Genomic DNA, 14213 nt, shown 5'->3' with positions numbered 1-14213 from the left:
CTTTTCCTGTTGGCTTATTTTCTTAGAATTTATTCATTCATTATTCATTCAACACACATTTTACAAAAATTCTAGTTTTTATTTGGTCCTCTGATAGTTCCTGGAGATGAAAAATTTACTTACAAGACCACTGACCCAATGTAACTCATGATTATAAGTATATAAGGAAGTGGCATAATCATGCTTATAAGTATACAACTCAAGTACATACAAGTATTGTTGTGACATGAAATAAGAAATATAAACAGTTCTGCATGAAAGAATTAGATCAGTAATTGATCAAAAGGAAATAACTCAATTTTTCCATAAAATCGTAGCCAGTTGAAATTTGAGTGCACCCTGTTCTGTCTGAGTCTATACTGTAACACAGAATCTCTCCTAAAGCAATTACAGTGCAATTGGATGCAATGGAAATGGAATTGAGAGAATAAAGGAAGTATCATACGAATATAACAAGTTTCACGGCCTTATGAATTTTTAAGATTCAGAAGAGGAATTAACAGATCAAATATTCTGAAGATATTTATAACCCTGGAAATATATTGGAATATTTATTTTCCAAAGAGTTTTGTTAAACTGGTGCCTAATATACTGGAGAGGATATTCTAAAACAATTTGGGCCAAGATTTTTCCAAAATTTGTATCATGACAGACCTATGTACTATTTGTAAAAGACAGAGAAAATGGTTAGGTCTTCATAAATTCTCAGATCAAATTATGTATTTAGTTATTGTAACTAAAATCAAACAGTATGCTATAATACAAAGAATAAATTTTATATATAAATGTACAAGTAAGATTTTATCACAAGTGTTCGACACTCTATACATATTTTAACATGTTAGTTTCTGAATCTTGGTTTACATGTGCTATTTCACTTTACATTTAATTTTTGCTTTTGTATTAGAAATTGTCCAAATGTTTCTTTTTAAATACATGAATGACTTTTTTTTTCCTGTTATTTTCTTAGGGTCTGCCAGGCCCACCTGGTGAAAAAGGTGAAAATGGGGATGTCGGTCCCATGGTAAGTTTGTATTTTCTAGTGCTTGATAGATATTGACACTTCGCCTTTCTCCTATTTAACCTCCATTTGCGACCACCGAATATTGATGTTTATCATATTGAATATCTATCTTTTCTCTTTCTCACTTTGGAACAAAGTTATATACATGTTTGGTATTCATTGGTTTGTAGGTTGTTATATATTTTTAATTTCTCTCTATATATTATTGAGGTGTATATAATGAACTGCCACACTTTATTTCTTATTCTTTAGCTCTGGCTTTTGACATGGAGCAGGTAAAGAATAGATAATATTCACACAGGATTTATATAATTGACAAATGTTAATACACAATCAAATATAAATTGTTGTACTTTGAAACAAAAGTTTTGATTTAGCAAGGAATTCTGTCTTAATTAGAATGCTGTGGCTTATAATATTTGCATTTGTTGATTCTAGCTTTTCACTCTAAGATCTCAATCCAAAATTTGAAATACATATAGTTGTTTATGAAGCACTGCCTTAGATAAGCAAATAATTAGCAAAGATAATTGAAATTTATAATGAAATGTGAATTCATTTTGTAATTGTTTCTTTCCTTCAACATTGCCCTTTATGTTTACTTCCTTCAGAATACATTTTGATATTTTTATACTCGTATGTGTGTTAGATTTTATTCTTCTTGAGGAGCACACCCATATCTATTATATTCTTTGAAACAATTCTTATCATCATCAAAAAACCTAAATATAAGGAAAACATAATAAACATTGCTCATTCAAATAACTGATTAATACTTCCAAGCAGTATCAGGTACATAGAAAACTCCTTTGTAGATATCGTTGCTATGATTCCCTGAATCACTCATGTATTCTCCTTGACCTTATGATAATAGGTAATAGTAGGGAAGCTTTTCAACCATGGCATTAGAATAAACTGAGACCTTTAAAGAATACTAATGCCCTGGTATTTACCATAGACTATTTTTATCACAATATTGAGGTAGGGGGGTTCTGGCAATCAGTATCTTATAAAAAGTGCCCTAAGGTAAATTTAATGCACAGCCAGGAGAAAGGAGCTTTGTTGTAGAAATACAACTAAGTAGTTATTCTTATTTCCAATTCTAGCATGTAGAACATAAGAACTGACATAAAAAATATACAAATAAANTTCTTATTTCCAATTCTAGCATGTAGAACATAAGAACTGACATAAAAAATATACAAATAAACTTAAAACGAAAATACTTCGAGTTAATGAATTCTAAATCTACTCAAACACCATTTCCTGTTCTAAATTTATATTTCCTTTGTATTCTAGCATATTCTAGCATAAGATATTGCTAGTTGTTTATGAATGCATCGTACAGACAGTAGCAATAGACTTTCTAGGCCCATTTTCTAATCAAATTATTTTTCCTGAAGTCCTAATTCCATTGTAGATATTTGTAAAGGATCATTTGCTAACACAATGTTGCATCCATTAAGAATGACTTATAACCCTGGTATGCTTCACTGACTATGATATTACAGGCTTAAACATTTTTTAGTCTTTTTGTTTTCAATCACACAATGAAAATCTTAGACATATATTTGAGTTTGGTCCTTATAAACCTTAATATTCATCTCTTACAGGGTCCACCTGGTCCTCCAGGCCCAAGAGGCCCTCAAGGTCCCAATGGAGCCGATGTAAGAACTTTGAAATATACGTTAATTATTTTGGAATTATTTAGGTGTTGGTATTATTTCTAGCAATTTTCAAGGTACAATGGAAATAACCACAATATTGTTTAATATTAGAAGTGGATGAGAACTTAAGAATCATAAACTCACTCCACTTCATTATACAGGGAAAGAAAAAGGCTTTATAGGGAACAAGTTGCCACAAATATAAAATAGGTACAGAGTTCACATTCAATATATACAAGTATTTTATTGATGGGTGAAAAATACTAACTGTATTATATGAATTATAATAAAACACATTGTTCAGATCAATATACTTTGTGCCTTGCATATAATAACTGTTCAATAGATAGTTGCTGAATCATTTCAAATTTAACCTTTATCTTTGACAATGGCATGAGAAGATGGTTTGTAATTGGCTTTGACTGTCCAGGCCTGTACTTCAAATATCCTGTGTGTATGCATCTGTCTTCAGTGGCTTTTAACTAAAAGCTTTGCATTTTGCATTTTTAGTTCATAAAATATATTAGAGCAATATGTTTGTGATAAGTGCACCTCTTAACATGTAAAACGTTTCCTCTCAATTGTATAAAGAGGATATTCCCCAGGCCTAAAAGTTGTTGCAATGTGACAGGATTTTGAAATTTAATAGTGTATTTATCTTATTGTTACCATTAATGGACTTATAGACTTTGGCGATGTCTCTTTTTCTGATTGCACCTTTTCACAGGGAAGAAGCCTGTGCTTTCTTCTTTCTTCTGGCTTGTCTTTATTGCTCTTCTTTTATGCCTGCTCTTAATTCTGACAGGTCAGACCTGAGTAATATAGACTAGGAGCAGATAAACTAAAATAACCTTTAGGTTTTAATTCCCTTTAAATTATTTAAAGGCTATAAGATGATTTCTAAGGGGGTTGTTTTGTTTTCGTTTTTGATTTTTCATGGATTGTGCGACTCTTAACCAGAGTCACAACTATGATCTAGTACAAAACCATCCTCTAAACCCGACCTAGGTATTCCATGGGTAGAGAAATTGAACTTATATTCTTGGCATCAACTGGCATGATCAGAGCTAGAAAGTCTTCTGCTTCAAAACTGTACTGAATTTGAAAATCAGTGTAATATTTTAAATTATTTGCTGTCCAGTAAGTTTGACGATCAATAAAAGACATCATTTTGTCCCATCCTTAAAAGGACTCAGAATACTCTTTCATATATTTTTCTCTCTTTGAGAACAACTAGATATATGTTTCTGAATTTATTTCATTAAAACAATAAGGTTAACTACATTCCTTTTTCTGCACTGTAGGGGCCACAAGGACCCCCAGGATCTATTGGTTCGGTTGGTGGTGTTGGAGAAAAGGTAAGAAATCTAGAGATATACAGTTTAAAACAGCACCAATTAAGGGCTTTTGATAATATTGGGTAATATTTTAAGTGCTTCTATATTAGTGTTTTTCTAAGCATTTTACATATATAAAAACATGTAAAATTCTCCTGAATTTGCTAGTTATTAAAGGATATCAGTGGCGTACACTTAACCTAATATTAAAAATGATTCTGTTCATTGGCCTCAAGTCCTCTTGATATATTTTATCTTGTACTTTAATTCATTTATTTTAATTAAAGGATATAACCCTTAGAAAAGAAAATGTAATAAGATTAGAATATGTCATTTTGGTGTTTACTTCTGCTCAAATCTCACAATCTAGTATTTTGATTATAATTAATTCTTTATGATTAGATGATCTGGAAACTATCTTAAAAGTAGTTTATTAATCATTAAATTATAAAATTTAGAAAAAGTTATCTAATTTGTGCTGCATAAACAGTGCAGTTTTTTGTTTTTATTTATTTATTTTTTTATTGTCTGCTTTTGTATTTATTATTTTATTTATCTGTTTGTTTGTTTATTGGTTATAATGTTTATGAGATACGAAGCTGATTGTCACCCCTCGTGCCCTAGATGCGAAGATCAGATCCATCTGAGCAGCATGCCCACTACCACAAATTGCAATTGTACCCTGTCTCCTCCACCCAATTATCCCCAACATCCCTCCCCCTCTCCTTTTCCCCCACTCCACTTTGTATCCCTAGGTATGTTCTCTCCCTGTACAAGTCCAAGATACCACTGTGGTCTTTCTTTCCTTCTTTCTTTCTCTCTTAGCTCCCACTTATGAGTGAGGACATGTGGTATTTATCCTTCTGTACTTGGCTTATTTCACTCAACATAAATTTCTCCAAGCTCATCCATGTTGTTGCAAATGGGAGTATTTCATTCTTTTTTATGGCAGAGTAGTATTCCATGGTGTATATATACCACAGTTTCCTTATCCAATCATCCATGGATGGACATTTAGGTTGGTTCCATCTCTTGGCTATTGTAAACAGAGCTGCAATGAACATGGAAGTGCAGGTATCCCTTCGACATGATGATTTCCATTCCTCTGGGTATATACCAGAATTGGGATTGCTGGATCATATGGAACATCTATCTGTAGTTTGAGAAACCTCCATACTGTTTTCCATAGTGGTTGTACCAATTTAGAGTTGCACCAACAGTGAAGAAGCATTCCCTTCTCTCCACACCCTCACCAGCATTTATTATTCACAGTCTTTTTTTATAGCCAGTCTAACTGGAGTGAGGTGATATCTCACTGTGGATTTAATTTGTATTTCCCAGATGACTAGTGATATTGAGCATTTTATCATGTACCTGTTGGCCATTTATATGTCTTCCTTTGAGAAATGTCTGTTCAGCTCCTTTGCCCATTTTTTAATTGGGTTATTTGTTTTTTTACTGTGTAATCGCTTGAGTTCCTTGTATATTATGGATATTAATTCATTATCAGATGCATAGTTAACAAAAATTTTCTTCCACTCTGTAGGTTGTCATTTCACTCTGTTGATTGTTTCCTTTGCTGTGCAGAAGCTTTTTAGTTTGATATAGTCCCATTTGTTTATTTTTTCTTTTGTTGCTTGTGCTTTTGAGCTCATATTCATAAAGTCTGTGCCCAGACCTAGTTCCTCAAATATTTCACATAATTTTCCCTTAGTAATCTCAACACTTCTATTTAACATAGTACTGGAGGTACTAGCCAGAGCAATCAGGAAAGAGAAAGAAAGAAAGGGCATCCAGATTAGAAAAGATGGAAGGATTAGGGAAGTCAAACTGTCCCTATTTGCAGATGACATGATACTATATATAGAAACACCTAAAGACTCTATCAAAGAACTCGTAGAGCTGGATAATAATTTCAGTAACGTTGCAGGATACAAAATAAATGCCCCCAAATCAGTTGTATTTATATTCTCCAATAATGAGCTGGAAGCATAAAACTACCTGACTTCAAATTACACTACAAAGCTACAGCAACCAAAACAGCATGGTAGTGGCATAAAAAATAGACACTCAGATGAGTAGAGCAGAATAGAGAACTCAGAAATCCCTCCTTAGGCTTACGGCCATCTGATATTGGACAAAGACAACAAAAATCTACATTGGGGAAGACTGCCTTTTCAATAAGTGGTGCTGGGAAAATTGGATATACATGTGCAGAAGAATGAAACTAGATATGCACCTCTCACCACATACTAAAATCAACTCAAAATGGATTAAAGACTTTAGTATAAGGTCTTTTTTCTTAAATTTAAGTTGTGTGTTGAAACTGTTCAGGTGTTTTGGGGTAGAAACAAACTCATTTTTCATGGAGTTCAGTTGTCCTCAGAAGAATAGCATAAGAGAGCACTGGCCTCTGATGATGTCACTGTATTAGACAAATGACATCAAACTTACACCTTTTGCTCTTCTCTTTGCATCATCTTTTTGGTTCTGTTGCTGACTATGTACTTATGAGAACTAATCTCTAATTTTAGTTTTGTCTACATAGCAAATTTCCAAACCATTTACTAGCTTTTTAAGCTTTATTTTACTTGTTTCCTTAAGATTTTGAATGCTGAGGGAATGGTTTTAAGTACTTAGTTGCTTCTCGTATGTTCTTTTTCCTATGTGTTACTCTTGAAGATAGCTGTGGATAACCCATGTTTGGAGTTTTGGGAAACTCCCTTCTACATTGTTTCCATTTAGGTCAAAGCCTACATAGTAACACTTTGCCATCTTTGATTTCTAAGAGAAAGATTCAGTTCATCAGATTGGTGATTTGACTTTACATTTAAAATATACCTGATAAAATGGTGCCGCCTCTATGGAAAATGGTATGGAGATTCCTCAAACAGTTGCAGATAGATCTGCCGTATAACCCAGCTATCCCACTGCTGGGAATATATCCAAAGGAATGGAAATCATCAAGTCGAAGGTATACCTGTACCCCAATGTTCATTGCAGCACTCTTTACAATAACCAAGAGTTGGAATCAGCCCAAATGTCCATCATCAGATGAGTGGATACGGAAGGTGATGGGCCATAATAATCATATACATTGTATATTGACAAAATAAAAATTTAATGAAAAAATAAAACATAAAAATAAAAAATAAAATAAAATATACCTGATTAGAAATTTGTTACACTAAAAAATATAGAGTTTTAATTTTGCTCTTTTTTGTTTGTTTGTTTGTCTTCTATGTAACAGAGAAGTGGGTTGAATAAAAACTCTAACTTCATTATTTTTTTTATTAGAATCTGGAGTAATATAATTTGCTCCAGAGTACAGATTTCTGATGTCAGAGTACAGAATTCTGACATCACCTTTGATTCTGGCTGCTGAATACATCTTTATTTCTATTTTGGAAAGTTTATTCTTAGTCATTAACAAAGAAAAAAAGCTAATATTTTTTAGTCATAGTGCACTTTGTTTAGTTCTTAATGTAGTGTATGTGTGCTGTAGGTGGCTTCTGTACTTCAATAACTTCCTTAAAACAAGGAAATATATCAGGATATTTCTGTAAGATTTAATATATATTTTATAAATTTGGTCATATAGTCATTCATTGTTCCTTCTGAAGGGGCTTTACGTGAACAAGTTTCTTATAGAATGAGGTAAAATGTTTACAGAGTAAATAATGATAACTTCATAATATAACAACTCCTTCATATACCAGTGCTCTTTCATGTAATTTATATCAATGATTATTCTTTAGAAAGAATATTATGTAGCCTTGTTGATAATTGAAATATAGATTTAATTTATATATGAACAGTCTTGTGGCATTGTTTTAGTTATTTGTAATTTTGTTCCATTCCCTTTAAGAAGATTCGAAATGAAACACTTTTAGATAATATTATTTTCATCTTAAGTAACAGCTATTTATATGGTATACACTTTAATATACCAAAGAGTAATCTTCACATGTATTTTTGAACAAATGAATATTTATGTATTGTTCTTGAAATGAAGAGACTGTAGTAAATAGCTCATCCTTAAATTTTTGGCAATTATTTAAACCCATCCCTTCACCACTTATCGTTTCCATTATTTAAAAAAAAAAAAGATAGAAATAATATTTCCAGATTCACCAGAAGCTTAACTTTAGAATTGACAATGAAGGAAAGGAAACAAAAAAACATACAGAGGATGACTAAAAAAATTGTACCTATTTCTCTTCTAGTTCTAACTTTTTCTGTGATATTACTGTGGGTTAATGTAGCACATAAGGAAACATTTTGTGCATGTTCAATAGGTTTCCTGTATTTCTAAATAAATAATATATATTTTATATATAAAGTATTTAATAGGGGCATTCTACAACTGATTTGAATAGCAAACTACTTGTTATATTGAAATATGTGTCTTGTCATATTTCAAAGATATGAATAACAGCTCATGAAAATATTACTTATGTATCATTTCATCATACTGTGACAGCTGAATACTTTCTTTCTTTATAAATAATGTAAATGCAATATTTTCCTTTAAGGTTTAAACAGAACACTGGAAATATTTGCTATTTATCTTGAGAGAGAAAATAATTTATACACAATAGTATTACCAGTAAATTCCTGGAGAATACTTGATGTCTTCCACCATTATGTAGGTAATTTAAGAAATTAAGATATGTTTATATTCTTAAAGAGTAAGAAACTATGTACACAAAATAGTCCTTGGAATTATGTTTATATTTAATATGATACATTTCAAACCAATAAGAGCAATGGGTTTGTACCAGGAATATTGGAAATACCAGAGTTAAAAATTGAAGAAAATGCAGGCCTCACAGTTTTTTTCAATTTACGAGGATGATATCCACATCAGAATTGCAAAGAGCACTGATTTCAGTTGCTAGTAGCACTGATTTTGAGTGGAAACACAAAACATGGATGCACTGTATTAATTCACTTAAATTATTCCTTGAAGAAGATGTTATAGCTTTATTCATTTCTAAGTGTGAGGCATTAGCAAGAGTCTTTCATAGCTACAGCCTACTAGTCTAAGAGATTTATTGATTAGTCTGCTGAGCTAGGAAACAGCCATCTATATCTGAACAGGGGATCATAAAGACTATCAAATTTATCACATGTGAGAGTATATATTCAAATGGGGCAGTTTTAATTAGTATATAGGTACCTTTGTATATCTCATAATTATAGTCTTTTCTTTATGTTCTTAAATTCTCTACCAAACATATTCCATGAGGATATCAACATACTCCCAAATTATTTGTTGATTTGTTATAAAGATAAGTGAGTTCATATTTTAGTTTAAAAAAAAATGACAGTGTTTAATCAAAAAACTTGACTATAGTATAAATATTCATGCAGTACAAATACATAATTTCTTATGAAAAATGCAGATGTCTGCTATGATGGTTTGATGGTAACCTGGGTTAATACACTGGCTATTAACTAACGGGTGAGAATTTAGCATCAAGCCTGTCTGGTTCTGTCTCCTTGCCTGTGAAATAGAAGTACTGAAGTGAGTAATACAGAAAGTTTCTTCCTCTTATTAAAGTTTTTCAGTACCTTTTAAACACTGTAATAATTTAAAGGCTAATCTAAAATGTATGGTCATAATTGAAGGCAGTTTTACAAATGTGAAACATCATTTCTGTATTCTAATACTCATTTGATTTTTTCTGTACAGGGTGAACCTGGAGAAGCAGGAAACCCAGGGCCCCCTGGAGAGGCAGGCCCAGGTGTAAGTGATGTCTTATTGTCAGTATGGGGTGTTTTGTGTTTAAGAATTTCTTTTACAGCATGTTAAACATGTAACTTAGCTCCTAGCTGTGATTCTGTTTTTCACTTTCACTTTCTAAACCATTATGAATAATCACAAATATAGAGCCTTATTGTTTAATAACTTTGCATATACTCTGTATATTTTGATTCACATACCAATTGAAAAAAAAGTCACATTTGCATAATCAAAAACATTAAAGTACAAGGGTACTTCAGAAAGTTTGAGGAAAAATAGAATTAAAAGATACTACAAATCTTTCCATGAACTTTTTTATTTTTTTATTTTATTTTTTGACCGGTAAGGGGATGGTAACGCTTGGCTTGGTGCTCTCCGCACCACACTCAGTCAGTGAGCACACCGGCCATCCCTATATAGGATCGGAACCAGTGGCCTCAGCGCTATCAGTGCCACACCCTCCCAAGTGAGCCGCGGGGCTGGCCCCATGAACTTTTTGAAGCATCCTCATATAAGCTGTTTACTGTATACATTCTCTTTGACAGGCTTTCCATAATGGAAACAAACAGCACACCCTGCTCTCTCAAATAAACATTTATGAATGGTATTAGGATTGTATTATCCTAACATAGGTTAGTTTAAACTAGGAGTGAATTTGCCCCCAGAAAACATTTGGCAATACGTGGAGAAATTTTTTGTTGTCAAACTTGGAGGGCTAATAGCTGCTGGCACATAGTAAAGGCCAGGGATACTGTTCGACTTCTTATAAATCGCAGGATAGCCCCCCACCAAAGCAAAGAATTGTCTGGCCCAAAGTACGGAGGTTAAGGAACACTGACTTAAAATTGGTAAGGTAACTATTCTTTGTCTTCCATTGTGTAGGGTCCCAAAGGAGAAAGAGGAGAGAAAGGAGAAGCTGGTCCACCTGGTGCTGCTGGACCTCCTGGTGCTAAGGGGCCACCAGGTGACGATGGCCCTAAGGGCAACCCGGTAAGTGAGTTTGGTCCCCTTTAATGTGCCATTTATGCCAAATACACTTTGGAGCTTTTCATAGAAATATTAGAAATCATGAGACTCTGGCCCACAGTTGGTAAGGCAGACTTTTCATCATTTCATGTATTCATTAGCATTCTCAATTGATTTCATTTTTTAGAACTTCCCTACCAAGAGATGAGAAATGTTCTCTTGAATTCTTAAATTCACTGTTTTGAATTCATAAATTCAAGGTTTTGCCTTGAATTTAACTTCTTAAACTTCAGATTAGTATAAATTTCTGAAAATTTATTTTTTATTTATTTTTCCCTTTACAAACATCACTCTAGGGTCCTGTTGGTTTTCCTGGAGATCCTGGTCCTCCTGGGGAACCTGGCCCTGCAGTAAGTATCATGGAAAAATAAAGGAATGATTTTGGGGGGAGATAGTCCCAATGTCTGTATTGTTAATAATTACAGAAAATTCTTAATTACTTAAGTAGACTATGAAAAGCAGAAAGAAAAAGAAAATATAAACAGTAATTGCAATTATAAGAAAATCTGTATTGGTGGAGACTATTAGAGCCATACTGCATTATTATGTTCTTCATTTGGATTAGTATTCCATACTTTGTTAGATTGTACAAACAAATGATCTGGGTAGCAGCATTACTATTATTTCAAAATTACAGGGTCATTTCTTTCCTCTCAGTCTCTTCTGTAATGAAAATCCTCTTTTGAGCTGCACCATATATTTGTACGTGGTGAAAGGATGTACTATCTTTGTACATTAATTGCATCTTCTTTCTTTCCTTATATCAAGAGAAAACTGCATTTTAAATTTGATATAGTAGCAATTTCACAAATCTTCATGGAGATAGTGATTGGCCCCACAGTCCTTTATTAAAAAAATTAAAGAATCTAGTCTTTGTACATTAATTGCATCTTCTTTCTTTCCTTATATCAAGAGAAAACTGCATTTTAAATCTGATATAGTAGCAATTTCACAAATCTTCATGGAGATAGTGATTGGCCCCACAGTCCTTTATTAAAAAAATTAAAGAATCTAGTAATTTTATTTGTCTATCTGATCATGATTTATCTCCAGAACACTCTAATAGTCTATTATATTGTTTTCTCTGATAAAAATGAATTAATAGTGAGATACTCATACATCTGAGTTCATTTTCTATTGCCCTTTATAGGGTCAAGATGGTGTTGGTGGTGACAAGGGTGAAGATGGAGATCCTGGGCAACCGGTAAGTAATGACACCATTTTAAAAAAAATCATTACATAGTCTCAAGGCATTAAAAATAAATAATCAGATATGATCAGCCTTGAAAAAGCACAGCTCTTATGTATACATTTTTCTAAAAGAATTATCAGAAATATTTGAATTCCAGTTTAAAGTCAATCTTATATGGCCTGGTTCTTATTTGATGTGAATTAAGAAATATAAGCAAAGTTTTCATAATAAAAATGTAGTCATATCAGACTAATTATTTTGTCGTACTATGTCAAATTCAATTATCTCTCCATTGGTGTTAAATAAAAAAAATGTAAAAATAAGACTGAAAGGAAGAAAGCCAAGTTATTAGCCTATCATTAGCATAAATTATTTCAATTGTAAACTTAAAGTCAGTATGGGCCTTGTCCCCGCCCCCAATTTAGGATTGACACACAAGTGTGCTTTGGCCACATGTGGTAGTAAGGGAGGTACTAACTTAAGTAGGAGCCAAAAACAACTGCACCCTAACACAATTTTGTCTCTAGAGCCACCCTCAGTGGATATTTACAGTCAAACTTAGGCTTATTCTGTGAAGATAAGGCATGTGCTTCATCTCCCAGCATGTGGTGTACACCTTGGCATAAAAACACTAGTGTTGTACAAGAAAAAATTTAGAGGTAATAGTATTTTGGTTTCACAAATTTATGTGACAGTAGAATTACTAACCTTATGATTCTATTAATTAGCATGTCCTTTGGGTGCTTACCATATATAAATCAGTGCTTTTTAAAAGGACACAGTTTTACATACAAGAAATTTGATTCGCTCTCTTTTAACTATGAAGAGTTTTACCATATAAATTTACCAGCTGTAACTGTAGATAAGTAGAGGAAGTGTAGGTATCTGAAGCAGGACTGAGATTTTACAGGAAAGACAGATGTGTGGAAATGAAGAAAGAAGGTTGGCTTCAGTTCAGATTTTGAAAAAATATGTAGGTCATAACACAATATCCAATTCCTTAAAAGGTATTTTTTACATTTCACAGGGTCCTCCTGGTCCATCTGGTGAGGCTGGCCCACCAGGTCCTCCTGGAAAAAGAGTGAGTTTCTTTAATTCTTTATTTGAAACATACACTCATTATTTACCATATGTATAAAGTTATATAATGTTATAAGAATGCTAAAAAATTTAAGTACTAGAGAACAATTTCATATGTGTGTTAAAATATTTACTAAAATAGAGCACATTTTAACCATTTCACTGTCACAATAATTTTTTTTAAAAAAAAACAGCTCCTATTTATGAAGTTTTCTACTTTTCTATGCTTAGATTTCCCCTCTGTAAAAATGTAATAGACTGTTATAAAAGACTCCAGTGGTACTCTCAGCTTCAGATCTCAGTGTAACACATGGGGACAAGATGCCAAAAGTCCAGTGCTAGCTTAAAACATTGTAAAAATATCTGAATGCAGTATCAATAGAATGAGCTCAAGACTCAGTACATAATGTTAAATTGCTTTACATTGTCAAGCTTCTCTGACTTGGAGAAAAGACTTTAATGAAGGGCTATAGCAAAATATAAATGAGTAGGTATTGTTCAAAATATTGGCTACAGGAAACCCTAGGAAATTTACTTTACTGTTCTTTTATGACTGTTGTACTATTTTCATAATAGCATAATCTCTGTAATCTCTACAGCACCTCCATAGTGTTCTCCTGCATCTCCTCTAGTCTATTTTTCAACCTATCCATGAAAAAAAGTATGTGGTAATCACCAAAATACATTTCTTAGGCTGATTCTTTCTTCAATTATTCTAAGTCACAGAGCAGCTGGGGCCACTGCTATTTTCTAATGGTAACTTTATTTTCGGGAGATTTTTCACACTAAGTATCCTCCTATTGTATATTGAATGTTAATGGGTTTCACTTTTATCTCTCAGCAACACAAATTTGTTACTGTTTACAAGCAAACATTTCTCTTTGCCAGAATGAATTTAATTTATAATAAATATTTTTTCTGAATACAATTTACTCTTCATTGGCCACACACCTTTTTATTTTACCTCTTATTATTATTTCTGTGCCTACAACCCCAAAGCACAATCTTAGAAGAAATAAATTTATTCCAAAACAACCACTGATCTATTATTCTCAGAAAGGAATTACAAAGTGTAACATTATTTTTGAGATCTATTGCCTGTTTCTGCTTGTAGTGTGACTACTCCTAAAACTATCAA

At 32.6% G+C, this 14213-nt stretch overlaps 1 protein-coding gene across 1 annotated transcript in view; it reads left to right on the top strand.

Moving 5' to 3' along the window:
• The window catches only part of COL11A1 (collagen, type XI, alpha 1), a 154288-nt gene that overhangs the window by 102933 nt on the left and 37142 nt on the right, over positions 1 to 14213 (top strand). Inside the window, exons 42-49 of the mRNA XM_008586510.1 lie at positions 971 to 1024; positions 2638 to 2691; positions 3996 to 4049; positions 9727 to 9780; positions 10660 to 10767; positions 11100 to 11153; positions 11954 to 12007; positions 13023 to 13076. Coding sequence (XP_008584732.1) covers positions 971 to 1024; positions 2638 to 2691; positions 3996 to 4049; positions 9727 to 9780; positions 10660 to 10767; positions 11100 to 11153; positions 11954 to 12007; positions 13023 to 13076 — 486 coding nt within the window. The remainder of the gene's footprint in view (positions 1 to 970; positions 1025 to 2637; positions 2692 to 3995; positions 4050 to 9726; positions 9781 to 10659; positions 10768 to 11099; positions 11154 to 11953; positions 12008 to 13022; positions 13077 to 14213) is intronic.

This window comes from Galeopterus variegatus, unplaced genomic scaffold, assembly GCF_000696425.1.
Source record: "Galeopterus variegatus unplaced genomic scaffold, G_variegatus-3.0.2 Scaffold4005, whole genome shotgun sequence".
NCBI classification, from domain to species: domain Eukaryota; kingdom Metazoa; phylum Chordata; class Mammalia; order Dermoptera; family Cynocephalidae; genus Galeopterus; species Galeopterus variegatus.
This window is presented reverse-complemented; position numbering and strand designations above follow the sequence as displayed.